The sequence below is a fragment of the Typha latifolia genome, chromosome 4, assembly GCF_019914945.1.
Source record: "Typha latifolia isolate L0001 chromosome 4, TyphaL0001v2, whole genome shotgun sequence".
NCBI classification, from domain to species: domain Eukaryota; kingdom Viridiplantae; phylum Streptophyta; class Magnoliopsida; order Poales; family Typhaceae; genus Typha; species Typha latifolia.
In genome coordinates this window covers 1,590,908-1,617,944 of record NC_133089.1, presented here as the reverse complement: position 1 = coordinate 1,617,944, position 27,037 = coordinate 1,590,908, and the positions used below count along the sequence as shown (strand labels likewise).

Here is a 27,037-nt window from a genome sequence, read left to right as displayed (position 1 = left end):
TGACCTCAATAAATAAATGAATAAATAAATAAAAGAAAAGAAAATGTAATAGCACAGAATGACAATATGATGATTTACGCATACATATCAATACCTCAAACATCAAATGCTATTAACAAGTAAACCATATTAACCAGAAAGTTTTAACATTCCAAGCTGGCATTTTTCCTTCGATTACACAAAAAGAAATGGATCCCTAACCGGTTTAAGGACAAGAAAGCAAACGAAATAAGTGCAAAATGTGCGAAACTTTAATATATGAACAGCAATACAGGACAAGATCAGAAGAGCCGAGATAGATTCAACCGAGTAAGACTGGTTAATCCGCTGGAAAAGAATGGTAGGTTATGTTACAAATAGAAGCAATCTCAATGACATATCTAAGCATAGATTGTGTTAGTTCTCTAAGAAAGATGATGCTCCGAATGCGACGACCGGGCGATGAAAGATCAGCTCCTCTGCAAATGTGTAATAAATCCTTGGGCACTAGCAACTGGCGCCTCAGAGCATTCTGGTGAAGCCAAATAAGGTGGCGAAATATCCCATGAGGTTCGGAACATAAGAATAACAACTTCGCACGATAGTGCATACTTGGAAAAATGTCAAGCTGGGGAAACTGCAAGTTTTCCACAAACCTCTTCCACACAAAGACATCATCATAAAGCTGTACATACAGCTCCTGAAAAAGTGGAGGATCAGGAATTAACAAACTCTTTAAAGAACAAAATATGATAATTAACTGTATGAACAATATTGTTATGTTCAATAATGCATAATCTGGAGACTAGACAGAAAGATTCGTAGAAGTATACTCCACATACAAATAAAGTTTTATAAGAATGACATACAATAGCATAAACAATGAATGTAACAAAAAAAAACCTGAGGTCCATGATGAGCAGCAAAGTTTTCCTTCGTTGACATGCTTCACATCAAGGCCGATCATCCATGATCCTATGCTGACATCATCATGTGCATAGGTACGAAGAAAAGATCTAGAATCCGAACAGGAGAAGGTTATATTGCAGAAGGCTGAGAATTCTCATCTAAGGTAATAATCATAAATGTCCTGGCAAGTGATCATGCCACTAAAAAAAATGCATTGCAGTGAATTTTACTTTTAAGTGCGGTGGGGAATAGTTAAAAGTTGCAATACCTATTTATGGAAATAAACTGAGCTAGGGCTCTTGATATGACTAACATTTCACCAGAAGCATGGCGAAAGTACCTGTCACAGAAGGAACAAAATATGGTAGCAAATTATAAAGGAAATAAATATGAGATTTTTTTATACACAGGACTACATTATTTTGCACAAACTTTATGTAGGTAACAAGATATTTTTTACTTACACAGAACAACATTGTGAAGAAACTTTAACTGAACAACTAACTGATTTTCTCACAATGTGAGACACAACTGTACTTATTTTAACATGACCATGATAACCTCTGACCAGGAATCATCAACTGTTTTCCCTCCAATTAAAAATTATTATATTTTATACTGAAGAACGTATTTGTCAGTAAAAATGAAACTATGGTGGCACTACAAGCAGGCTTGACAATGTAAATCTATATCTTGAGCAAGAGAACAAATTTCAAGCATCATCAAACTCAAACCACTCAAAATCTTACTCGTTCAACTTACAATTCTAAAAACAGGGGACAAATAATTGGTAGGTCTAGAGTTTGCTTACTAGTTAATGGCTTACAAATCGATTTTTTACAAATTGAAAAGTGACAGAATTTTATGTTGATCAATCTGACAGGTCCCGAAAAGGGATCAGGTTTGACAGTCCTATATGTCAGATAAATAGGTGCTCATTAAGAGAGACCACTAGCTTATGGAAGTAGTTATGTGTGCCTGTGTGCTCTGTTTCCATCTGATATTACAGATTTTAAACCCTCTCCTGATACTCTAAACACTCTATGATTCGATATATTTGTTGCAAATTGACCATGCCAGATCTCTATAAAAATCATAAGATCAAATAAACTAAGGATCAAGCTAAATTTCCTCAAGTACTTTCCTTAGATTTGAACATTTTAAGAGTATAAAAGCATCAAATGTTAATAGAGAAGCCTTCCAGAGCTAAGCAATAAAACAAAATTCACATTGTGCAATAGTTTCCCCAGTGAAGGACCTGTCCCACGGCTGCTCATAATCAGTTAATGATTTAATTCCCAAAAATATCGACTTTTTTAAACATTACAGAGTCATAAACATATAACTTACGATTTTCCATCACCAAATTTCCACCAGTCTGGTTCATACCACTTCTGACTCCTGCATTAATATAATGAGCGACAGTTAGTATATCTTAAGAAGAACAAGGAAACTACTGTTGAATCACATAGTGAGAGAATATATCAATGAATTTAACAACACTTACGACTCAGAAAAAACTTCGCCAGATTTCATACACCCAATATAAACACGGGGCTTGTCCCAATGAGTTGCAAGCATTGCACCCAAAGCATCTGGAAATGCCAAATTTAAGATAATATGATACATAATAATTTCAGAATCTACATAATTATATATGATTTACACCTTTACATAATAGTTCTTTAAAAGTAAATCAACGTAATGGAAATAAACACATGTTAATCCCACAAGTAAAAGAATGTTCATAGAAAAAAATCTATAGCCGGCTCCAAAAAGTTGGGACTGGAGGGGACTTGGACAAAGGAACTGATACAATGCCATATATGAGATATATTTGCAGAACCATAGATCACTGAAGCAATAACAACTTACATACTACTATACTTATTTTGTAAAGACCGGGGAAGGCCAAGGTAGAGAAAGGGTAAAATAATCTGAGTTTCTTAGACTTGGACTAAGACAATGAATAGCCCTGAATGCACTGAACTGAACAAGATTGAATCACCACTTGAGTTGCTATCTATACTGATCTTCAAAGCTTTTAGAGATACTGTTACTATACTTTATGTTATAGTTATGGTTATCTATATTAACTCTGACTTTACTAATACCTGCACAAGGTATTCCATCATTTTCAATGTTAGATGTTGGATGGTTGACTACAAAATTTAAAACATCCACAATTTAGATCTTGTTATTTCTATCTCTACAAAGTGGAAGTTGCACGCACAATAGTTGGACACACCAACTTAGTTACTGGTGTTTACATGTGTGGATGACAAAGAACTGATTTTTTTAAGACAATATATTGAGTTCTGCAGAACAGAGCCAATCTGTGATTGTGGACTTAGTTGAACCATCTATCATTGTTGCATATTCAATATCTAACGTTGTCTATGAGATTCTAACAAATCTAAAATAGAATATGAAGGTCCTCACCGAAGAAAATATTGAGCATCACTAGTATGTAGGGAAATCTGGTTATCAGACACAAAGAGTGGATATATAGTTTAAAACTTTTATTCTACCAGACAGTGCGCCAAAAATCAATGCACTGCATAGGATAAGAAATCATATATCAAATTACTCACTAGCCGGCAACTACATCATGATTTCAGACAAGTTAACCGTCTTCATTCCTCAAGTGACAGCATGTCTTTGCCACAATAATAGCATACAAAAAATTATCAAGTTGGGCCAGAAAGCTGTAAATGAGTCAGACTAGATTTGCTTTGAGAAATGTGAACTGTCATACAAGATATGGATGGTTTTATTGCAGCTAGTAGCATGAGATTCTTGAACATAAAAAACTTGCGGCACAACAGGTTGATTAATACCAGATCTCATTACTCATTAGTCATTACTGATAACCATTCAAACAGAATATGTAGAGTAAGATATTTAAACTGAAAACTTTATTTTGTCTACAAAGAAACATAACGTCATAGCAAGTTATCCAAATTATTTTCAAATTATTTTCAGGTCAATGGCCTACCAATGTTCACGTAAATGTCATCATTAACTTTTGCATAAAATTCTGCATCCAAAGTGTCTGAAGCATGCGCAAAGAACAGTTTTGTCTTCTTTGGGCGTTCTTCTGGTGCTTCAATATGATTATCCTGTTGGAGTTCAAATAAATCACCATAATGAGTGACCAAAATGATACTGAAATAATAATATTTATGCAGTTAATTTTAGAACGAATTAATGATGAAAGGTTGCTTCAAAACTTCATCTTTTGAGAAATTAATATGCAACAAAATGTACATGCTTAAAGATGACATCATTTACCATTTTCAAAACACACCCAAAACTGAAAAAGTTTTATCCAAGAGATGTTACTAATTGTGAGTAGAACACTGAAACATAACTAATCCAACAAAATATTTGGTAACAAACATACAAATATGAGAATGTCCAGATCAGACTTAAGTAACCTAAGCAGCAAAAACAGTGATGCTCAAACTTGACCACAAGCTTTAGTGCTAGTTGTTAAGGGGCAAATAATTTTATTATTATTATTTATTTTGTCAGCACAAATAATTATTATCACTAGAACATTGCTTAATGCTTACATAGATCAAATAACAGCCTTTTGTCATTATGTCATTCAATACTGCATGAAAAATTAAAGCATGTGGTCTAGCATTCTTCCATGCTAAATAGGTAATGTGAAAGATATATTTTCACCCTACATACTTGGGTATCATCATTTAAAAGTAAGCTAGTTACTTAGGTGATGCCAAAGAAAAATAGATGGACAGGTTTTCAGCATATAAAGCAATTCTGTGCAAAGAGGAAGTACTTTTGAAAATCATAAAGTCTTTTAGAAGAACGAAATTAACCAAGTAAGGGAAACCAGATAAGGAGACAATCAATATGCTTCAATAACAAACCAAACATACAAGAACAAGGATGTCCTTGGTGTACTTATTCTCATCATCAATTGCTCTGTCAAAACTGTCTCCCCGATTTGCACTGCAACAGAAAACCTATTAAGCATGCAACTGCATAACATCTTTCTAGCTTGTCAATAAAAGAGCATATGAAAAACCTTCTTCCTATGACAAAACGCACTAGAATGCCTTTCTCTTCTTCAATATTTTTCAATGTTGCACCTGTTCAAAGCAAGGGGTAGAGAGTTAAGCATTCAAAGCACTTCATTTCATCACAATGGAAATACAGGAAAATCTTTACTGCAGATGTTGCGATAAACAAGGATAAATTCATCATATAAATCTGAGAAAATAGTTATGACTAAGAATTGGCAATTCTTAGCCATTTCTAGTGTTATAGGGATAGTTTCCTGAAGATAATGTAAGGCCTATTTCCATTGGTAAAACCTAACTTCCTTAAATTATGGACTACAAAAAAGATAGATTGGTTTTTTTTGTACAATCTACATTTCTCTTTAAGAATTTGATTCTGTACATGCCCCAACATCAATACAAATTTACAACAAAACTTCCATGAAATCTAGACAGGATTCCAATGTAGTTAGCAGAGAAATAACTCAATGGTTGTGAGGTAGCTTATGAAACCAAATATATGTTTGAAGATAAAGATTCTTGAGAGATCTCGTTCAACTTCTTATTTAACTTAGGTTCCTTCACTAATTTGAACATGAGTATTTCCGAAGACAAAGTCTATGTTGCTAACCAACTTAAATGTGCTCTTACATAAAAGCTTGTTGGTTTACTTAAATAATATTTGGAGTGTTCACTTAAGATTCATGATGTTTGGTGTCTTTGGACTTGATTGACACATAGATCAAGAATATACAATGCAAGACCTAGTTATCATGCAAGAATCACAAAAGATTTTGGATCATATGCCTGTCGGAAGCCATGACTTGCGGATTGCATCCCTATAGTTCTTCCTGTCAAAGCCTGTCATGATTCCTACGACAGCCAACAGCCTCTTTCCAGAATGAGTCCCATTAATCTCAGATGAATACTTTCCACTAAAGCCGTCATGCCTTGCAGCAGCCAGGTCCATCTCCAGTGACGTTAATTTCTTATGCTGGTGCCTAAAAGGTTAAAATGGTTGAATTCAGCCCTTTCAACAAAAGAAAGGAGAGAGAGAGAAATACATAATCTCCAATTGAAACTCCTTTTAATAAACATAATGGTACAACAAAAAAGAGATGCTCCAAAAGCTAGATTTACCTGCAAGCGACAACTTTTAATGTATCATCAACTGATATAGCGGACTGCCCCTGGAAACCCACATGAGAGAAGTGTAGATTCAAAATTTCAAACCACATATAATTAATGCTGCAATGATTATGGAAGTTCATGGTAAAATCTAAGAAATTGGACCAGTATTTGCAGAAAAAATAAAGGAATGATAAGCAAAATAAACTGAAATAAATCAATTTGAACCAATGAAACAACTCCAATCGAAGAAGGTACCTGGCCACTTCTCCGGTCAAGTTCTTTAATCAAATACACCCTATTCTGCGCGTCCTGCCATAAACTAAATTCTCCAAAAATTAACCAAGAAAGGCACAAAAGTTCATAATTTGACAAATAAGCATCAGAAATTATCAAAGACAACTGGTAGCAAGCCAAACTATTGCAGATTTGCAACCTAAAATGCTAAAGGTCTATTAAGAAAATCAAAGCTCAAAGAAAAGCGAGTGATCTAAGGTTATAACTTAATGAGATAAAGTTTTAATTAAGTAATCCCCATTTTGCATATCCTGCCATAAACTAGGTACACCAAAATTAACCAAGCGATACGGAAAAAAAGAAGATTCAAACTTTACCCAAAACATTCAGAAAAGAAATATTACGGCTATTAAATCTAGGTATCGTAGTTTATAGCTCTAAAGATCCATAAGAGACAAAAGGTGAAAGAGGAGCTAGTGATCGAGGGGTAGAAAGTACTTAATCCAATCAAATTATTTAATTAAGATAATTCCATTCGACATATCACATATGTGCAGCCTGCCATAGACTAAATACTCCAATAATTAACCATTAAATGCGAAAAGGATTCAAATTTTACCCAATAAACATCGAAATTTATAGAAGAGAACTGATACCCGATCAAATTATTGCAACATAAGAGACGAAAAGGTTGAAAATAAGTGTGGTTGAGCCACAGATGACTCACCGACCGGCGACGTAGAAGGAAGCCATGGTGGCGAACATGGCGAGCATTACAGTGGAGATCGGAGAGCGCGCCACCGGACCCGGAAGGCGGTGAGCGGACCCTCGGCTCTGCATTGTTTCCTCGTCCTCTTTGATCCGATCCGAGTGCGGAGATCTCAGGAGAAGCTGCTCTTCACGGTAGGTATTGAGATCTTGAGATCAGACTCAAGAGAGATGGCGCTTCCTCTCTCTCTCTCTCTCTCTCTCTCTCTCTCTCTCTCTCTCTCTCTCTCTCTCTCTCTCTCTCTCTCTCTCTCTCGTAGAATCGCGAGAAGAGAGAGAAGCAAATGAAGTTTGGTGGGAAAATGACGACGTCTTACCCGATGTCGCAAGAGAGATCCGGTGGGGAGGGAAGACGACCAAGTAATTGGCCGAGGAAGAGACTGGACTTAATTTTCGAGGCAAAAAAGCTCTCATTAAAAAACTGTGAACTCTCTAATTAGTAACACTCCATCGAGGGCAAAAGAATAATTAAATTAAAATAAGTTAAATCCACAAAAGTTAATTGCAATTTACCCTGTTGGATGCTAATCCTGACAAAACGCCTGTTTATTTCAATTTAATTAAAAAAAAACTTTGGATGATTTCAGGTTGAAATGTATGCTATTATTTTGGACAGTGGTATATAAAATTCAATTAAATACTCCCAATTCTAATATTTGTTAGATAATTAAGAAACTAATAATACATTTTTTTTAAATTTTCCTTATCACCGCCACTGTGGCAGTCGGTGACGTGAATTAGAAGGGAGAAATCACGAATTAAAAAAAGATAAATTGTCGTAAAATATTTAATCCAAGCAAGCAAGAAAGTGATTCTAAGAATTATTCGCACACTCTTATCATAAATATATGATAAAAACTTTCGTTTTTTTTTGTGTGGATATTATCCTTGAGAAGTTACGATAAAAATAAAACTATGAAAAATAATGTTACTAAATTACCAAAAGCTCCAAGTACTAATTATAAAATCCACGAACACGGCTATTATCCTCTCTCTCTCTCTCTCTCTCTCTCTCTCTCTCTCTCTATTCCCAAATCCAGGGGACGAAAGGTTCGAACTCAGGAGCCCGAGCCGTCTCCAGCCGTCGGATCCGAAGATGAACGACGCAGATGTTAGCAAGCAGATCCAGCAGATGGTGCGGTTCATCCGCCAGGAGGCGGAGGAGAAGGCCAACGAGATCTCCGTCTCCGCTGAAGAGGTCTCTCCTTCTCCCCTACCATCGTTTTCTTAGATCTTTGATCGCTTCTTGTGATCTCCTACTCGAGATCTCAAGAAAGAATGCTGAGATGATGAGATCATAATAGCCCGTAAGCTAATCGATCTTGTAGGATCCGGTATTCGCGTTTCTCTTTGGGATCGCAGATATTTTGTAGTAGTTGTTCGAATTATAAGGTTATTTTACATTCCTGGAGTAAAGAATGAATATTTGTGTGATTTTGGATCAAGGAGCTTAGCTATTGGGATATTTTTTAAGTTGGTTTAAGATTAACAGGGAGGAATCCTAGTATTCTTGCCAAATAATGCATTTCACACGTTTTGTTATGGATCAGTGTTTGAACTGGAAAAAAGGAAGTAATTTGTACTGGCATATAATGAGGAAAAGAATTGCAGATACTGGACGTGGAATCAGAAAACGTGGAGACATACTTGTTTGGTTAAGAAGTGTGGAAAGAAAAGCTTCAGTTGTTAATGTTAGGGAAAGCATGAGAACTTTGTGTGATGAAACTATAATGTTATTTGTTGGTTTATGATTCAGAGATCTTTTATACCACTTTTTTTCAGCATTATACACTGTATTCGAATCCAATAAACAGTTGTATCAATAGTTATGTGTTTCAATCTGTTGATCTGATTCTGACACTGAATGTATCTTGTGTTCTACTAATATTTGGCACATTTTGATCTCAGAAAGAGAAAAATATCTTTATTTCACTGTTCTCCGAAATTATGAAAAGTTGAAAACAAGAGAATCTCACTGTTCTATTTCTTTTCAAAGTAGACAGTTGAATCAACAAACTAACTAAAATCTCGTTCATATGTGGATTGGTCTTGCTACTAATATAGGCTGCTCCTAGGGATGCTGTATACATTCACTAAAGCTGCTTGTCTCGATGCTTGAACAATTGAAATCTTATTTGTGCTATCCTTTTATTTCCTTTTCTCCTGAACACTTGGTTCTGTAACTCGATGTTGTGTAGGAATTTAACATCGAGAAGTTGCAACTAGTTGAGGCGGAAAAGAAGAAGATCAGGCAAGAATATGAACGCAAAGAGAAGCAAGTTGAGGTTCGCAAGAAAATGTAATGTACTAAACATTTATTTTTCTATACTTTTCATTCTTCTTAGTCTCAACTATTAACTCTATATTTAGGAAATTAAGCCTATTGTGATAATGATTATATCACTCCCTTTTATAACATGTTAAGTTCCAATTTCCAACTATTTTTTTTTCAATTTTCTGGAGCTACCTACCCATGTATTCATGCTAGAACATCATGAAATCAAAATTTTATGAGTGAATTTGTCTGTCTGGTTATGTTGTACACATATAGTCATTTTTGTATCATTATAGCAGAGATATAATTGTTTGATTTTTCTAAATATTTTTGCTGACATTATATCCTGCAAAGGTTCTTTTTGAGTTTCTATTGCTTGGACATTTTACAATCTAACGATCTTTACTTTGTGGTTGACAAATTTTATTTTCCTTTCTTCAGTGAATATTCTATGCAGCTGAATGCTTCTCGTATCAAAGTTCTTCAAGCACAGGATGATTTAGTTAGCTCTATGAAGGAAGCTGCTGGGAAGGAACTCCTTCATGTCAGCAATCATCACCACACATACAAGAACCTTCTAAAGGAACTGATTGTTCAGGTTACATGATTTGATTATATCATCTTGTAGTTGCTCCTTTCATTTTTTCAGTTTTTTCTTATTCTAGCAGACAGGATTCCATTGGTCTAATTTAGGACTTTCCGTGAGTTGGAAATTTTGCATGATAGGTGAACTTTATCAGCTGCAGTTGTAAGGAAATAGTGAAGAAGCTAATGAACTAGGAGTACATTTTGCCTGTTCTATGTCCATACATTAGGAGGCAAAGATGGTTTTCTATATTATTACCTAAAACTACTTGTACCAATGTAATATGCCTTTTGCGCTCTGTCAATTATTTACTAACTGTCTTCTTAATGTTCACATCTCAAATTGAAACTAATTTAGCTTTGTGTCATTCTAGGTTGGTTTATAATGACTATTACATAAATGCTCATTCCTTGGTCCACATGTATTATCTCTTAATTTCTTGCACCAACCAAATTTTCACCCCTTTGTTTTCCCTCTTTATCTTCAGAGCTTGCTCAGGTTGAAAGAACCAGCTGTACTGCTGCGCTGTCGTGAAGATGACGTTCATCTTGTAGAGTCAGTATTGCATTCAGCAAAGAATGAATATGCAGAGAAAGCAAATGTTTATCCTCCTGAAATCATAGTAGACAATATTGTATATCTGCCACCTGCTCCAAGCCATCATCATGCTCATGGCTCTTTTTGGTAATACTTCAGTTTGAATTTATGAAAATATGATTATACAATTCTGGGCTGTTCTGTCAAGCATCTGTTCCAATCCTTTCAGTTCTCGTCTTGATTCTTCAGAATCGGCAGGCAAATGCTTTGAAGCTTGAAATAATCTATTAATATCTCACTATTCACAGAAAGAAACTGTAGTATACTAGTTTGTTCTTAGACAAATAACAACGAAGCATACGGGCATGACATGCACATCATGCATATAGAATTATCTGGCGGAATACTATACTTGTACATCAAATTATGTACCATTTATTTCCACGTAGATAACCAGTTATGCAAATTAATTTTCCTAGTGTATACACATGTATACATACGCATAAAGTTTTATCTGTACATAATATTCATGTTCCTGCTGGTTTGTTGTTACTGTCGAGAGAACACTAAAGCTGGAATTTGTATTGTCTAAGCCTAGTTGGCTAACAATATCGAGTCATCTCAAAATTGTTAAGTACCAGAGTCTAGTTAGACAAGTATTTGGCTTTAGAGCTGTTGTCTTTATATCTATCACACTGAGATAATTTGTCGATGATGGTTTAAGTTTGTGTGATGATTCAGCTCAGGAGGTGTTGTATTGGCTTCTCGTGATGGGAAGATTGTCTGTGAGAACACACTTGATGCAAGGCTGGATGTCGTCTTCCGCAAGAAACTGCCAGAGGTACCTGCTATTGTGTTCCAAGATTTATTCTTTGTATTGGAAACAAGGGGCATATAACATATTAGCTGAATAGGAATAACATAAAGTTTAATGAACAACGCGATGTGATCCCACGAAGTAAAATAATGTGGCAACATGCCTCAGCATGTAGGGAATGAGAATATATTCATTTTCGTTCATCAGGAAATCAAAGATCTATAGTTTCTTTCTTTGCCAAATAATCCCTCTGCTATAAATTGACATCCCATCAGCTGTCTGCACTTACTCTAACAACATCCTTTATTTCTTTCCTGGCAGATCCGAAAGTGTCTTTTTGGTCAGGTTGTTGCTTGATCGACTGGTGTAATTTGGCGCAGTTAAATCTTATTTGGCACTTCCAATTGTTGTTCGACAAGCAATTCTTAAGTCATTTATTTTTTTCAAGTTCCATGCTTCCAAAGCATCAGTTTACTTGAACACAAGTACTAGTTTGCCAATAATTTGTTAGTTCCAAATTCGCATGTTCTCTGGTATCAATAAGAAGAATTGGCTGAAAATTTCTCTTTATGCATACTCTTTTATGTTGGTCCATGGTCATGATCTTTTCTCTCTATGTTCTTACCCCTCTTTTGGTTTCCGGAAATGTTAGACGGGGACACCTCTACCATACTGCAGGACCAAAGACGCTAATTTTGGCTACATAAAGTCCGTATATGCTGCTGTCAGAACTTTTGACGAATCTACTACTCCTCTCAAAAGTTATTACGGCACAACTATAGTTGACAAACTATTTACAAAATTACTACAGTTTTTAGGACAATTATATAAAATTTTAAAGTAAATCGTTCTCACAAAAAAACGGTTTATAAAATTGCTTTCTTAATTAGCAATTTTTATTATTTTAGAACAACTCCTTTGTGCTAAGATGATCTCTAAGATATATTACTATACAAAAAGTGCTTTATATGACAATAATTATAGTAATTTGATAAATAATTTTAAAAATATTCTAACAAAAAAATAGTTAGATCTGTCGAAACTTCTGCTGCTGTCCCAGATATAGATGTAGTTTAGGACCTTATAGGTAGGCTATTTTTATGAAGTATTTATGTTTTAGTACTTCCTACTCAAAACTCATCGATACAGTACTTCTATAGTGAGCGATATACTACTAAACATGCTTTATGCCATTCAGAAAAATGGCTAGTGGACGTGAAATCATTTGATGTGAATGCCTTTGTCCATATGCATCAAGTGTAAACAAGGTACTAGCAAATAAGCACGCATATTAGGATAGTGATATAAAATTCTTTCCATGAGAATACTATTGATATTGATTAAAATAGTTGAGTTAAATGTTTGTAGATGATCCAAAATGGTCGGTTAGATAACTTCTTTTTCTCTATGGTTTCAGTTTTTTTTTCACAATTCTTCTCCTAGCTCTAGAAAATACCTCAATTTTGTAACGGGTTTTACTGCAGATAGATACAATCCGACCCGTTAGTCCTAAATCCCAGGCCCACTTCGCTCGTAATATACGGTATACCACATCGATGTCTGTCGCTGCACATGCAGCTACGGTGCCGACTTCCTCTTTGTCAGACAAAAGAAGCGGCACAGGCGCACCAGCGGAGCTCCTTCCACTCCTCGAAAGCCGCAGCTGTCCGCGCGCGGTGCGGTCACCTCCCCGCCCCGTACAACCCCCGGTCCCGAAGAGCCGCCAGGGGTGGTGAGGAGGGTATACGCTCACCGCTAGCGGTGAAGGATTACCGCCACGAGGAACTCAGTTTTCGCGCTTTCCTCTCTCGCTTCTCCGTCCAAGTTTTTTTTTTTTTCCCTTCACCGCGATGGCCTCCTCGATCCTTCCTTCTTTTCTCCTCTCCTCCTATTCTCCGCTTCGTTGCGGCTTCCAATTCATACGGCGTTGCTGTTTGCTTCTTCTTCTTCTCTTTATCTTTGTCTCCTCCTTTCTCATTCCGGAATCGCCATCACTCGGAGGCGAAGTGAGGTATCCAATCAGTCTCCCTTTGTGATTCGATCCCATTATGCTACTTGAATTTGACGTTTTGATGTGATTCTGACATGCTCTCCATGATCAAGAATAGTTGCATTCCATGAAAGTATTACCACCTTCGTTGATTTACTTTCTGTATATTACCACCTTCATTTTATAAATCGCCACCTCCTTCTGTCACTTTTGGTTTTGATACTAGGAATGTTCCTTAATTAACTAGGAAAAGGTGGTGTTTTGCAAATATAACTAAAAAGGAAGAGTCGATTATCTGATGATTTAAAAAAGAGAGCCGTATTTATCTATTTAAAGTATAATTTTACGTATAAATGAGGGATACAATAGCCCTTCTGATGTTCTGCTATATGCTATTTGCTTTATGATTTAAGTCCATAAATGCTATTCGAGTTCATTGTTCTGTGTTGATTCTGATCTGCTATCCAGGAAAAAGTAATTGCATTTGAATCTGAATGTTTGATCTATGATATAATATTGTTGCAGTGTATAAATTAATGTAGTACGAAGGGATATGATTTTCCTACTTGGATGTATTGTTTTCTTGCTTTGTAGATTTATAGCTGTTACGTGTACAGTATAAATGTAAACCAGTATAATTGATGAATTGAGGTTGTATTTGATATATACTACAAAACAGACTGTTTATCTTGGTGCAATTTGGGTGTATGTGGATCTTTCACGGGAAGAAGAAGTATAGCATCTGGGAGATCTGTACAAAAGGTATTGATGATTTTATGACGATTAGATTGTTTTTATCCCTTTTTTAGGTATATATGTAATCTATATGAGGCTTTGCTTTACATTAGAAATTCAGTTTTTGTAGGTTTTATGAAGGAGGGATAGGTTGAGTAATTGAGATTGTGATCCTTACACATGATGGATGCTTTTACGCGTAAGTATGAAATTTATGTTGCAATTCTGTATTTTACATCATACAATGGATTTCATGGGCCCCACTCCTATTGATTGGAAATGTTTTTTTTTTTAATTTCTTTTATTAGGTGCTCGAATGGCTTTCTGTGGGGGTTCTATTTGTTCATATTATGGTGGAGATGATTGTGGGCTTGGTGGAATTCTCTATTCTAGTACATGCATGAACCACTTCTTAGTCATCTCTGTCATTGTGCTTCTCTTCTTCACATTCTTCCTGAATTTCATATGCAAAATGTCATCTGGGGTAGTCCTGATGCCAGCATTCTTTAGACTCTCTTCGCCAATGCAAATATGTTCATTAATCTTTAATTGTTCTTTAGCTTTGGCTTATCTCAGCCTTGGTTTGTGGTTGCTAGAGGAGAATGTCAGGAGAGGAGAGGGTTTTCTCCCTTTGCACTGGTGGCTAGTGTTGCTATTTCAGGGTTTTGCCTGGATCCTGATGGGATTAGTGGTGAGCATGAGAGCCAAGCCTCTAGGAGAGGTCTTTGTTAGGGTCTGGTCGGGGCTCGCAAGCGTGTTTGCTGGATTTATCTTTGCTTCCTCTCTCTTGGGCTTGCTTATTGGAAGGAAACCCTCAGTAAGAATTGCTCTTGATATCTTGTCACTACCTGGTGCTATTCTCTTGCTGCTTTGTGCCTTTAAGGGCTCGAAAGTTGTGGATGATTGTGAAGTCAGTGATGAGCCTCTTTATGTACCTCTAAATTATAAATCCAATGACAATTCTGATGATTCAGACAATTCCGACTCCCCTTTTGCTAATTCTGGATTCTTTAGTAGAATGTCATTCTGGTGGTTGAATTCTTTGATGAAGAAAGGCTATGAAAAACCTTTAGAGGAGAAAGATATTCCTCAGTTGGGTAGGACAGATAAAGCTGAAAGCCGCTATTCTTTGTTTCTTAAGGAGCTGAATAAACAAAACCAGACTAAGCAAACAACTTCTCTATCCTTCTTCTCTATTATTGTTTCTTGCCACAAAAGAGATATTTTAATTTCTGGGCTCTTTGCATTGCTCAAGGTTCTAACTCTGTCAGCTGGCCCAATGCTTCTTAATGCTTTCATCAAAGTGTCAGTAGGGATGGGAACTTTCAAGTATGAAGGTTATGTGTTGGCCTTGGGAATGTTTTTGGCAAAATTCCTTGAATCTTTATCACAGAGGCAGTGGTACTTCCGAACCAGAATGTTGGGACTACAAGTGAGGTCCTTGCTATCAGCAGCTATATACCAGAAGCAGCTGAGGCTGACAAGTTCAGCTAAACTAATCCATTCTTCTGGGGAGATAATGAATTATGTTACAGTTGATGCATATAGGATAGGAGAATTTCCTGTCTGGTTTCATCAGACTTGGACAATTGCCCTTCAACTTGGCATTGCTTTAGTAATTCTCTATCATGCTGTGGGTCTTGCAACAATTTCCTCTATGGTTGTGATAATACTCACTGTTCTCTGTAATGCTCCTGTGGCCAAGCTACAACATAAGTTCCAGACACGGCTTATGGAAGCTCAGGATGAGAGGTTGAAGGCTATGTCAGAGGCCCTGGTGAATATGAAAGTGTTAAAGCTTTATGCCTGGGAAACACATTTCAGGAAGGTCATAGAAGGCTTGAGGGCGGAGGAGTGTAAATGGCTGTCTGCGTTTCAGCTACAGAGAGCATATAATAGCTTCCTCTTTTGGTCATCTCCGGTAGTGGTCTCAGCTGCTACTTTCTTGACTTGCTATTTTCTTCAGATTCCTCTTTATCCTAGCAATGTCTTCACCTTCATAGCAACATTACGTCTAGTTCAAGATCCAGTAAGATCAATTCCTGATGTTATCGGAGCTTTCATTCAAGCAAAGGTTGCTTTTGGACGTGTCATCAAGTTTCTTGATGCAGCGGAGTTGGAGAATCGCCATGTCAGAGATAGGCGTTCTATGGACGTCAAGTACCCTATAATGATCAAGTCGGCGAGCTTTTCTTGGGAAGGGAATCCATCAAAACCCACACTATGTAACATCAACTTAGAGCTGAAACCTGGGGAAAAGGTGGCAATTTGTGGTGAGGTTGGCGCTGGAAAAACAACTTTATTGGCAGCAATTCTTGGAGAAGTACCCAAGATAACTGGGGAGGTAAGTCTTCATCCTTAATGTGTTCTTACATCTAATATCAAGGAAAATAAATTACAACTCCATGCTGCATACATTGGTTACCTATCTGCATTTTCTTTTCATGTTACTTGACAGAAGATTTGACTCTTGGCATTCAACTACATACGTAGAGATTTGCTGATGTGCTATGCTATCCATATTATCATCATTCTGAATTTTATATGCTACATGCAATGCATCACCATATGAAAAACTTATCATACTTAGGCATTATCTACAATTAGATTCTTAAAGTCCATAAGTGACTGTTTGTGGTTCTCTCATGTAAATTCTACAATGACTTAAAAGTTCACCGTATAAGCTTCATATTTTTCTCATGTCAAGGTCCGGCTGCCATTTGTAAATAGTACCTTAAGGATTTCATCCAATGACTTCTTTTTTGTCTTTCCACTGATTATTGAACTTACAGAGTTAAATGTTTAGTATTTTCCCTTTCTTCCTGAAATGGCAGACTCAAATTTGCGGGGGGATTGCATATGTTTCTCAGAGTGCATGGATCCAGACAGGAACAGTACAAGATAACATTCTCTTTGGATTGACTATGGATAAGAAAAAATACCAGGAAACACTAGAGCAGTGTTCCTTGGTCAAAGACCTTGAGATGTTACCATATGGAGATCTTACTGAAATAGGAGAAAGAGGGGTAAATCTCAGTGGTGGCCAGAAGCAGCGCATTCAACTCGCCCGTGCACTGTATCGAGATGCAGATATATATCTCCTAGATGATCCTTTCAGTGCTGTTGATGCACATACTGCTACTAGCTTATTTAATGTAAGTATTCATATTAGATGCATATTAGGTTTTTATTCTGACTAGCTATATAAGTTTTGTATGAACATGTGCAGCAATATGTCATGGGAGCTTTGTCGACAAAGACGGTTCTACTAGTGACTCACCAAGTTGACTTCCTTCCTGCATTTGATTCCATTTTGGTTAGTCTTCTTACCGTAGTAACCAAATGCTAGTCTAAATGTGTAATGCATATTTTCAAACAATCATTTTTCTGTTATTTGGGGCAGGTGATAATAATGTGTTTTAATCTATTGAGAATCTCAATATATTTTCACCTATACCTTGGAACACCATACAAAGAATAGTTAGTTCTTTGTATGATATAACTAAACAAATCTTCTTTCAGTTAATGTCAGATGGGAAAGTTCTACGTGCCGCACCTTACCATGAGCTGTTGGTTTCCAGCAGAGAATTTCAGGATCTTGTCAATGCGCACAAGGACACTGTGGGTCCTGGAAAGCTCGAGAGGTCTGAGGAAGAAAGGGAGAATGTTAAAAAGGAGATTAGCAATACCTGCAGTAGTAAAGAGCGAAAAATGGCAAAATTATCCGGAGAAGATCAGTTGATTAAGAAAGAGGAGAGAGAGACAGGTGACACTGGTTTAAAACCATACCTGCAATACTTGAATCAGAACAAGGGCTTCTTGTATTCCTCACTGGCAGCTCTCTCTCATGTGATATTTATAGCTGGGCAGATTTCACAGAATTCTTGGATGGCTGCAAATGTGCAAAATCCTCATGTTACCACTCTGCGACTCATCACTGTATATTTGGCCATAGGATGTAGCACAGCCATCTTCTTGTTATCGAGGTCTGTCTTCATAGTCATTCTGGGTCTTCAGTCATCAAAATCTATGTTCCTTCAGCTGCTAAACTCAATCTTCCGTGCACCGATGTCTTTCTTTGATTCGACTCCTTTGGGAAGGATTTTGAGTAGGGTAAGTATGTTTAAAATGAAACTTGGCTATGTACTATCAGTTTACTTACATAGAGTCCAGAATAGATCCTGACTCTTATTCATGTCTTCACATAGGTCTCTTCTGATTCGAGCATTGTTGATCTTGATGTGCCGTTCAGTTTAATCTTTAGTATCAGCGCTACTATGAATGCCTACAGCAACCTTGGAGTACTAGCTGTTGTAACCTGGCAAACCTTATTTGTCTCCATACCAATGATATATTTGACTATTCGACTGCAGGTATGTATGATAATAAAAAAAAGTTAATTTACTTGTATAGTATTTGCTTCTACAAAGGGTGACTAGGGGTGGAACTTCATGCTGGAACAACAGGGGTATTATTTAGCTTCTGCGAAGGAGTTGATGCGGATCAATGGTACCACAAAATCTCTTGTAGCAAATCATCTAGCTGAATCTGTGTCAGGAGCAATAACTATCAGAGCCTTTGAGGAAGAAGACCGGTTTTTTGCCAGAAATTTGGAGCTTATTGACAGGAATGCCAGTCCATTCTTTCACAATTTTGCAGCAAGTGACTGGTTGATCCTACGCTTAGAGACTATGGGTGCTGTTGTTCTTTCTACGTCGGCTCTTGTAATGGCTTTGCTACCTCCAGGAACATTTAGCTCTGGTGAGTTGTTGAATATCAATATCACCTTATGTTTTCTCTTATGAATTCATCCATTCTTTTTTTGTGGTAATAAAAGAAAATTTGCATTTTATCCCCTTGCGGTTTGGCCTAATTGTACGAAGACTTTTTGTACTTTCAACTTAAACGCTTAACTCCTATAGTTTAGACCAAGGAGCAACTATTATTTTTTTCATCATATTTAACGTCAATCATTAATCAAAATTTTTCACTATAAGATTATATTTATATGATGAAGACTTTCCCCTCCAAAAGGAAAACACTGTTCACCTATGACTTATTATGTAGGGGTAAAATTATCATTTGACATTTCTGTTAATGACAAACTACCGGTTGTACTTTAATTTGGACCACAGAAAAGTAAAGTACTTTAGTTGAAATTGAAAGTATATGAGAGTTTCATACAATTGGACCAAATTATAGCGGAGTAAAGTGCAATTTCCTTGATTTTATATTTATCCTATAACTCATCCTCACTTTGGTGCCAACAAAGGTTTATGCATGGTGGCAACACCTAGATAAGCTTTTCATAAGAGCTTTCCTTGGAAAAATTAACCCTACCAATCAACTTATCTATAGCTAATTTGTGACATTTATTAGCATACCATAGCAAGAGTTGTCTTACTAGTAGTCATTTAAAAAAAACATCAAATTGAAATTTTTTTAATAATAATAAAGTTTTTTCATAATTTTTTTAAATAATCTTTGTCTAGTTGATTTAGCTGATAATTTAAGTACAAGTATGTATTTTTTGCAAGTCTTTCTAGTATTTCTGATAAATACGGATATTTGATTGCTCACATTGATGCAGGATTTGTTGGGATGGCGCTGTCTTATGGTTTTTCCTTAAATATGTCCCTCGTGTTCTCTATTCAAAATCAGTGCACACTTGCAAATTATATCATTTCTGTGGAAAGGCTAAATCAATATATGCATATTTCTAGTGAGGCCCCAGAAGTTGTTGAAAGCAACCAACCTCCATCTAATTGGCCTACAATTGGCCGAGTGGAGCTCCAGGATTTAAAGGTATATATTACAGGAGTACCTTTTCTTGTTGTCCATTTGAAATGAGTTAATAGGCTATACATAGTCTGCTTATCATAGCTATATTACACAGATCAGATATAGGCCAGATACACCTCTTGTACTTCGGGGAATCAGTTGCATATTTGAAGGAGGGCAGAAGATTGGAATAGTTGGCAGAACTGGAAGTGGGAAAACAACTCTAATAGGTGCATTGTTTCGCCTTGTTGAACCAGCTGAAGGAAGAATCATCATTGATGGCATTGACATTGCTGCACTTGGCCTCCATGATCTGAGATCTCGTTTTGGAATCATACCTCAGGATCCAACCCTTTTCCACGGGTCTGTCAGATACAATTTGGATCCTTTAGGACAATATAAAGATCAGCAAATTTGGGAGGTAATAAATCTCTGAACATGTTATCTCAAAAGTTAGATACAGGGAGCCCCTAATATTGGAGATTGTCTGACTCTCTGAAACAAACTATATTGAATATCCCCTGATAAGAATGGTTTCTAATAAGAATTTTGATTTATGATCTTGGCAAGCAAAGTAAAAAATGAGAAGGCAGCTTTATTTGTTGACAACACAAATGCTTCCACACATTATCACAGTGGGAAGAAAAACCTTGTTTGAATTTGGTATTATTATTTGTAAATAGCAGAATGAAATCATATGAAACCAAGGCCATAACCCTATCTACAAGGTGTCAACTCTTTGAAATGGATTTGTTGCTCTGTACACTTACAATTGGCATAATTACGTGTAAAAACTGATACTTAAAAAATAATTCAATCAAAAGTATGGCGTTTGAAATATTCATAATAATTCTGAAACCACACATCTGCTGTAGTTTGTTGTCAGGGATGACGATATTCTTTTGAACACTATATGTTCTGCAGGTCCTGGACAAATGCCAGTTGAGAGAAGCAGTGCAAGAGAAAGAACAAGGCTTGGATTCATTAGGTAAAGATTGCAAGTGATTATTATTGTCATGCTATGACATTTTTGTCATATTTCCTTTCCATTTAAATGACATGAATGATTATCATTGGCAGTTGCAGAAGATGGATCAAATTGGAGCATGGGACAGCGACAATTGTTTTGTTTGGGCCGAGCCCTATTAAGGAGAAGCCGTATATTAGTGCTAGATGAAGCCACAGCATCAATTGACAATGCCACAGATGCGGTTCTTCAAAGGACTATAAGAACAGAATTTGTAGAATCTACAGTCATTACCATTGCTCATAGAATTCCTACCGTGATGGACTGCACAAGGGTTCTTGCTGTTAGTGATGGTGAGTTTGCAGTCATGCTCTTAAGAAAACTCAACTGTCAGATTAATGCATTTTATATGTGCTTTTGTATGATTTTAACTTATTTCAAATAAACCCAAACCATGAAAAGCATGACAAGCATGATTCGCCAACCTGCATCAACACAATTGCACAGTTGTGCATATGATTTACTAGAAACTGTAGCAAATAACAGTAAAAGGTTCTTCAATGCACTTAATCTTTGGTATTTTTATGCGCGGATCATAATGTATCTGTAAACGTTATCCATTTTCTATAGGACTTTTATCTCATGGTAAGCTGTTCCTTTTAATCAGGGAAAATGGTTGAGTATGATTCCCCGGCAAAATTGATGAAGTCTGAGGGATCTCTGTTTGGAGAGCTTGTCAGAGAGTACTGGTCCCAGACATCAGATTGATCAATGAACCCAGAGCGAAGCTGTTAAGATGCCCAAGTTACCAGTTTGATTGCCTACCGATGCTCAACAGATAGGTAAAGTGTGTTTCCACTTCAATATCTTCCAAGTAGCAGTTCTCTGCGGTCCCAAGTATATCCTGATCGTCCTGCTAACAACTATGCCTTCAACATGGATTGAAATAGAATGATGGAAACCATCTCTACTTTCTAGCTTATGTCTTGATATAAGGAACTCTCTAGGTCATGTATTAACTTATGCTTGTGTAATATATTTTGTTTGTGTAATATCTTCTACAGTATAAAAAGTTATCTCCGCACTGATTGCTGTATGTATATTAATACAACTTTAGACTTCTGCATTGCTTTTCTATTTGCATATGCTACTTTGGATCTTTCGCATGGTAATGGTAAATAGATAATTGCAAAAGCTGGATGTTGTGCTGATTCTGATTTTGACAATCAATACATATGAGGTCAGTATCATAGTTGTCTAAATCCCTCATAGCCAAACATACTGTGCCACATAAGCATGTTCCCTTGTTTTAAGCACTGAATGATTGTTTAGCCATTACAGGAGACCTTTTGATTTATTAGATAAGGTCCCACAGATGTAACAATTCATTTTTATCCACAGCCATTTTATACTTGAGTAAATGCACCACAATGTAGCAAATTTAAAAAATAGCACAGGAGAAATAGAAAAAAAAAATTGAATTAAGGAGATATCATGACAATTCCTGTATAAAATTGTAAGAAATATATTGAATGTACATGTCCAATTGTATGAGATACTTAAAGCATACAGATCTACAAGTGAATCCCAGATCATTTGGACAATGCAAACAAGACCAGACTCTCTATTAACATGATTTCTCATAAGAGAAATTGCATTTGGAGGATAATTAACCTGCGACGAGATAAACGCACTTCCCATTAACATACAATCTGAACATTTATCTAGAAGGGTAAAAAAACAAGAAATTGCAATAGAGCACAAATACTACTCAAGGAGAGGCCAAAAGAAACCTCTCTCTATGAAAGGCAATGAAACCTAGTGCTTATTCATGGTCCACCAAGTATGGCATTCTCGATATCCTCTCTGCTTAATGCATAACTAAATCTTCTCTCGACATCTTTCTCGAGATTTCCTGGCCCGCTTTTCAAGTACCTGGAATTGTCATTCATAACAATGTTAATAGCAACATTTGCTAGAAACTTCAGTTCACTCAGTTAAAATCAAATAGGATCAGTAAATATTATCATGCTCTCCTGCTAACTAGAAGGAAAAAATAGTTCAAGGAAGTTATATGAATGCTTATACTGTTGAAAACATCTAAAAATCAAAGACTAAGGGGGGAAGAGGCATTTAGACATCCACAAGCTTCCAAGAGAATCCCAACTATGCTAAATGCACTACACTATCTAACAATGAACTGGGTAACTGATCCTTTACTTTTATTTGCAAGATTTATCACACTCAAGGCCATGACTTTATTATCTCAATCATATAGAATGGTGCCAATTCATGGCACTGTGTCTCTTTGCGTAGGATTAGTATAGTATTTCAAGGCTAAACATCTGGCTTTTATGGCTAACGAACAAATTTACAGGCATGCCTGGGGTTATCAGTAGCTCACAAAGCAAACCAAAACTAACAACATCACGCAATGACATGCTGAACTATTCAGGCAGTTTTTTTAATGTTTTTTCTCCATTAGAACACCACCTTAGAGCGCAATCATGTCAATGTGCGTCAACTTGAGTTATAAATATCAAACTGACAGTTCAATTTCGTACAAATTTATAGTGAATATAACATCTACCAAAATATCACATGCATATCACTAACAAAAATCTAAATACCCGAAATTTTAACTCACATTATAGAAGGGATCAGAAAGTTATAATCTTTTTTTGAATTAAATCCACACGATTTCCAACTTCCTCAATCAAAACCACGAGAATTCTAACGCCATTGAGATAGGAAATTACAAAAGAATCACCTTATGTACAGATCGGTGATGTCGAGGGAGAGCTGGGCGTGCCAATCGGGCTTCTCGACGAACCACACGGCCCGGTCCTCGCGGCTCTGGTAGAAGCCGAGGCTCTCAAGCCACGCCTCGATGCAAGGGAGGCTGTGCGAGTAGAGCGGCTTCTTCTTCTCCGGCAGCTTCTTGAACCACTCCGCTGCCGTCTCCGACGACGAGGAGGAGGAAGCCAGAGTTCCGCTCCGCCACCTCCTACTCCCCCTCACGCTTAGTGGGGAAAGGATTCGGGGACAGGAAGGAGATTTGGGGAGAAGAGAAGGATAGAAGGCAAGAAGGCCGTGGGAGTTGCGCGGGGAAGAGGATGGCGGGGCGAAGAGGATAGGGTTCGTCATCGATTTCGAGATCCAAAACGCCGCCATTTTTTTTTTCCTTTTTAATTTCTTCGCTTCTCTTCAATATATATTAGCCATTATTTAAAGTGTTTCCTATCGGATCCGAATTCGGGTCGGGATCGGATCCAGATTGACTCCATAGTGGCCAGTGCCTACCGAGCTGAAAAGACTCCTTTGCCCTCGCCAGGAAGTGGCACCCAACTAGCCAATCCCAATTCACTTCCCTAAATCATACTCCAGAGTCCGATCCGAGTAGTCTCGCCGTCGTCGCCGGTGGCGTCTCGCTTCGCTTTTCTTCTCTTCGCTTCGACTCCTCTCACCGTAAGCTTCACTTCCCTTTCCCTAATTCCAGTACTGTCTCAATGTTCCTTTCTGTAATCTACTCACAATTTAGTTTGTCGAAAAGGATCAACTCGCTCACTCTACTTTTATAATCTACTCGCCAGTGTGGGTTTCGAAGTGCAAAGATTTGAGATTTGTGTAACTGAAAACCCTGTTAGATGGTTAACATATGGAAGACCGTAAGCTTTTTTGGAATCTAATACACCAAAAGTGCTAAGTCTAATTATCTGCCAAATACTCATTGTTGATAATGTGAATTTACTAACTCGTGTGTTTAGTAATGTCGAAAGCACACTTTGTCCCTACCAATCCACATCACATTAGCAACAATTAGTATTTGGCAGATAATTAGACTAAGCATAAATCATGGCTCTTTCTGCTCTAGTTCTTCTTCAATTCTGATCTGGTAATTATGAAAATTACCCAAATGCAACTGATAATCTGATATAGAATGTTTGATCCCAAACATAATTAGTCTTCCCAAACTCAGCAATCTTTTGCTTCCTGACAAGGGATAGTAGTTGAATTAAAAGGAGACCTAGTTATATATATGAATGTTCACACTTCATAGTAATCCAGGATCCAGCCCGGAGGTTTTGTCACTGGCTGTGCAATATGTCATCTAGACTACTTTTTGTCCCACATTTGTGAGTTGTGACTAAACTGCGATCATCTGATATATTGTTCCAGAGGGGAAAATGGATATTATTGTCATCACATTGATTGTCCTTGTTGTACTAGGAGCCCTCTTTGTCATCCCAAGATCGCACAAGAAAGGTACCATTAATATAATTCCCTTCATTATCCTAATTTTGTTCCGCATATATCAAACAAGGTATGCTTTGCAGGTAAAGCAAAAGGAACTCCTTCCAATGTCAACAGGAAGGTACAGAATTTGAACTCAGTTTATAAGTTGTGCTTATTGCATTAGTCAGCATTGGAATTTGTAAATAGAAAATTGCAATATTAGACACAAGTTCTCTTTGAGAAAGTGAAGGCCGAGTCTGTGATCATGGAAATATAATTAGAGATTTACATTTCTTGAGTTATTCTTCCCTATGAACATCTTTTACATGATGCAATCTAGTTTACTGTACATAATGAGAAAAAAAGGCCTTCTAAAAAATAAGTAGTATTTTATTTCAGTTGTGGAACCTTCAGATGAGTCTCCCAAAGAATTAGGATTTAGGATTTATCCTTCTTTTATGTCAGATGGCCGGTGTGGTAGTAACATTGTTGTGATTTTCCGTAGTATAGTATAGTTAATTATGATGTAATGTAGGCATATGCACCTTTTGGAAGGATATCCAACGGTCATTTCATATACTAAAACCTTTAACAATTTTAATCCATGATTGTTTTCAAATTCATGTGGTAGTTGGTAGATATGAAATTAGATTACAATACAGATAGTTTCTTTTCCTTTTGATCTCATAATAGCTGATGTTGTTTAAAACTTTAAATAGTTGAGACAAACTTTACATGAAGCCCATTTTGTATGCAGAAACCTGTTTTCTTATTGTGTTTCTGCAGAAATCTGTATTGCAACATGATTAAATTATTCCATAGAAAATCCTGATCAAACCTGTATGTTGACATATTTGATATGTCTTTATCTAATTCTTTGCTATCTGAATTTCATATTACTGATTAATGAACATTATAGTGGCATATAGGAAACACTCACTCATCATAGAAAGGTGAGTTATACAGCATTCTTATATGCCTACTCTTTTTCTTCATAAATTTGGTACATAGACATCGAGGACTTACACAAAAGAGGAGGTCTCACAACATAATGCTAGAAAGGATTGCTGGATCATTGTAAAAGGCAAGGTTGTATGATATACTATTACTGCTTTTCTTCCTTCGGGTTTTAAAGTATGCTTCCTGGAAGAAAGTAATTTGGCAACGTGTGCAGGTATATGATGTCACTCCCTATGTTGAGGAACACCCAGGTGGTGATGCTATACTAAATAATGCTGGAGGTGATTCAACAGAGGGTTTTTTCGGGTTTGTACCTTCTATGATGATGTTGAAAGCAATTTTAGACTGCATGCTAGCTTATGTTTGATGTTTCTTTGTAGAATTACTTTATCTAGTTTATCTTAAGCACTAGAGAAGTTGACAGATTTTTTAATTACTTAATGATGTCCTGTGATGCCCATCTATATAGGTAGTCATGATTTATGAGTAATCGAAAAACGACTTAGTTACACCACATTTTTACTCATGAGAGACATTAATAACTTTCTTTCCAGATTCATAGAGGCTTTATCTACCCATCAGTGTTGCAACATAAGTAGTAGTTATAGACTTCTTCTTCTTGTTATTCTTCTAGAAGACTTATTATGAGTTGTGCAATTGGCTTTCATCTCCCTGAAAGGTTTGTTCTTCTGCTCTTCCCGGCCTTTTGATTGAATTTTTTTTTCTGGATGTGCAGGCCACAACATGCTACACGGGTTTTTGACATGGTTGATGAGTTCTATATTGGTGACTTGAAGCCCTAATATTGAACATATTAGAATTCAAGGAAAGTATCTCATGAACTTTGTATCAAATCCCATTAAGATTTAGTCTTGGAGCACAGATTCTCTTAACTTTGTGTTAGATCTACATATAATTGTCTGCGTGATCTGTTATTTCAGCATAACTGGTGATCATTTTAAGCATTAGTTTGGTGGTATCTCTATGTAGATATGGACTGCTTTTTAAGACCTCAATTTTCTGTTTCGCGAATGAGTAGCTCAGAATTAATTTAACTGTCTACAAGTATCTTATTGGCTTAAGTGACGACCTGCAAAGTAC

At 36.6% G+C, this 27,037-nt stretch overlaps 5 protein-coding genes across 12 annotated transcripts; 3 read left to right on the top strand and 2 right to left on the bottom strand.

The window, feature by feature from the left end:
* Positions 1-112: 112 nt before the first annotated feature.
* LOC140787356 (hydroxyproline O-galactosyltransferase HPGT1) lies at positions 113-7,464 on the bottom strand. 3 transcript variants are annotated; one of them, XM_073136234.1, is made up of 13 exons: positions 7,012-7,464; positions 6,306-6,369; positions 6,060-6,109; positions 5,727-5,920; positions 4,946-5,009; positions 4,797-4,869; positions 3,887-4,010; positions 2,396-2,483; positions 2,239-2,289; positions 1,157-1,228; positions 883-995; positions 636-679; positions 113-511 (listed from the first exon to the last, which is right to left on the bottom strand). In XM_073136234.1, exons 1-12 carry the CDS (start codon positions 7,122-7,124, stop codon positions 657-659), a joined length of 1,029 nt encoding a protein of 342 aa, XP_072992335.1. In that variant the 5' UTR covers positions 7,125-7,464; the 3' UTR covers positions 113-511; positions 636-656. The 3 variants fall into 3 exon arrangements, with proteins under 3 accessions (XP_072992335.1, XP_072992336.1, XP_072992334.1); XM_073136235.1 differs by having other exon boundaries at positions 113-679; positions 6,060-6,167; XM_073136233.1 differs by having other exon boundaries at positions 113-679.
* Positions 7,465-8,043: 579 nt separating this feature from the next.
* LOC140787673 (V-type proton ATPase subunit E-like) lies at positions 8,044-11,837 on the top strand. The gene is made up of 6 exons (XM_073136731.1): positions 8,044-8,250; positions 9,251-9,351; positions 9,769-9,925; positions 10,401-10,597; positions 11,192-11,291; positions 11,589-11,837. Exons 1-6 carry the CDS (start codon positions 8,149-8,151, stop codon positions 11,622-11,624), a joined length of 693 nt encoding a protein of 230 aa, XP_072992832.1. The 5' UTR covers positions 8,044-8,148; the 3' UTR covers positions 11,625-11,837.
* Positions 11,838-12,844: 1,007 nt separating this feature from the next.
* On the top strand, positions 12,845-21,866 carry LOC140785937 (ABC transporter C family member 10). Of its 4 annotated transcripts, none has more exons than XM_073134054.1 (14): positions 12,847-13,278; positions 13,937-14,019; positions 14,123-14,191; positions 14,301-16,336; positions 16,827-17,147; positions 17,222-17,308; positions 17,515-18,105; positions 18,201-18,365; positions 18,459-18,753; positions 19,583-19,797; positions 19,889-20,194; positions 20,698-20,761; positions 20,854-21,093; positions 21,408-21,866. In XM_073134054.1, exons 3-14 carry the CDS (start codon positions 14,173-14,175, stop codon positions 21,506-21,508), a joined length of 4,440 nt encoding a protein of 1,479 aa, XP_072990155.1. In that variant the 5' UTR covers positions 12,847-13,278; positions 13,937-14,019; positions 14,123-14,172; the 3' UTR covers positions 21,509-21,866. The 4 variants fall into 4 exon arrangements, with proteins under 4 accessions (XP_072990156.1, XP_072990157.1, XP_072990155.1 ...); XM_073134053.1 differs by having other exon boundaries at positions 14,114-14,191; XM_073134055.1 differs by lacking the exons at positions 20,698-20,761; positions 20,854-21,093; positions 21,408-21,866 and having other exon boundaries at positions 12,845-13,278; positions 14,114-14,191; positions 19,876-20,032.
* Positions 21,867-22,203: 337 nt separating this feature from the next.
* On the bottom strand, positions 22,204-23,938 carry LOC140785939 (uncharacterized). 2 transcript variants are annotated; one of them, XM_073134059.1, is made up of 3 exons: positions 23,511-23,928; positions 22,534-22,675; positions 22,204-22,414 (listed from the first exon to the last, which is right to left on the bottom strand). In XM_073134059.1, exons 1-2 carry the CDS (start codon positions 23,912-23,914, stop codon positions 22,570-22,572), a joined length of 510 nt encoding a protein of 169 aa, XP_072990160.1. In that variant the 5' UTR covers positions 23,915-23,928; the 3' UTR covers positions 22,204-22,414; positions 22,534-22,569. The 2 variants fall into 2 exon arrangements, with proteins under 2 accessions (XP_072990160.1, XP_072990159.1); XM_073134058.1 differs by having other exon boundaries at positions 22,204-22,675; positions 23,511-23,938.
* Positions 23,939-24,051: 113 nt separating this feature from the next.
* Positions 24,052-26,915, top strand: LOC140785940 (cytochrome B5-like protein). 2 transcript variants are annotated; one of them, XM_073134060.1, is made up of 6 exons: positions 24,052-24,208; positions 24,920-25,006; positions 25,078-25,115; positions 25,988-26,065; positions 26,151-26,242; positions 26,673-26,915. In XM_073134060.1, the coding sequence occupies exons 2-6, from the start codon at positions 24,928-24,930 to the stop codon at positions 26,737-26,739; spliced, it is 354 nt and encodes a 117-aa protein (XP_072990161.1). In that variant the 5' UTR covers positions 24,052-24,208; positions 24,920-24,927; the 3' UTR covers positions 26,740-26,915. The 2 variants fall into 2 exon arrangements, with proteins under 2 accessions (XP_072990161.1, XP_072990163.1); XM_073134062.1 differs by having other exon boundaries at positions 24,081-24,208; positions 24,809-25,006.
* Positions 26,916-27,037: the final 122 nt, after the last annotated feature.

Excerpts from the sequence above, each read along its gene's own strand:
- LOC140787356 (XM_073136233.1), bottom strand. The coding sequence starts at position 7,124 with ATGCAGAGCCGAGGGTCCGCTCACCGCCTTCCGGGTCCGGTGGCGCGC. Across the intron at positions 6,370-7,011 it reads TCCTTCTACGTCGCCGGTCG|TTTATGGCAGGACGCGCAGA; the intron begins GTGAGTCATCTG and ends TGGAGAATTTAG. Across the intron at positions 6,110-6,305 it reads TTGACCGGAGAAGTGGCCAG|GGGCAGTCCGCTATATCAGT; the intron begins GTACCTTCTTCG and ends GTGGGTTTCCAG.
- LOC140785940 (XM_073134060.1), top strand. The coding sequence starts at position 24,928 with ATGGATATTATTGTCATCACATTGATTGTCCTTGTTGTACTAGGAGCC. Across the intron at positions 26,066-26,150 it reads GGATCATTGTAAAAGGCAAG|GTATATGATGTCACTCCCTA; the intron begins GTTGTATGATAT and ends CAACGTGTGCAG. Across the intron at positions 26,243-26,672 it reads TCAACAGAGGGTTTTTTCGG|GCCACAACATGCTACACGGG; the intron begins GTTTGTACCTTC and ends CTGGATGTGCAG.
- LOC140785939 (XM_073134058.1), bottom strand. The coding sequence starts at position 23,914 with ATGGCGGCGTTTTGGATCTCGAAATCGATGACGAACCCTATCCTCTTC. Across the intron at positions 22,676-23,510 it reads ATCACCGATCTGTACATAAG|GTACTTGAAAAGCGGGCCAG; the intron begins GTGATTCTTTTG and ends TGACAATTCCAG.
- LOC140787673 (XM_073136731.1), top strand. The coding sequence starts at position 8,149 with ATGAACGACGCAGATGTTAGCAAGCAGATCCAGCAGATGGTGCGGTTC. Across the intron at positions 8,251-9,250 it reads TCTCCGTCTCCGCTGAAGAG|GAATTTAACATCGAGAAGTT; the intron begins GTCTCTCCTTCT and ends GATGTTGTGTAG. Across the intron at positions 9,926-10,400 it reads TAAAGGAACTGATTGTTCAG|AGCTTGCTCAGGTTGAAAGA; the intron begins GTTACATGATTT and ends CTTTATCTTCAG.
- LOC140785937 (XM_073134054.1), top strand. Across the intron at positions 17,309-17,514 it reads CTGCATTTGATTCCATTTTG|TTAATGTCAGATGGGAAAGT; the intron begins GTTAGTCTTCTT and ends ATCTTCTTTCAG. Across the intron at positions 19,798-19,888 it reads TGGAGCTCCAGGATTTAAAG|ATCAGATATAGGCCAGATAC; the intron begins GTATATATTACA and ends TATATTACACAG.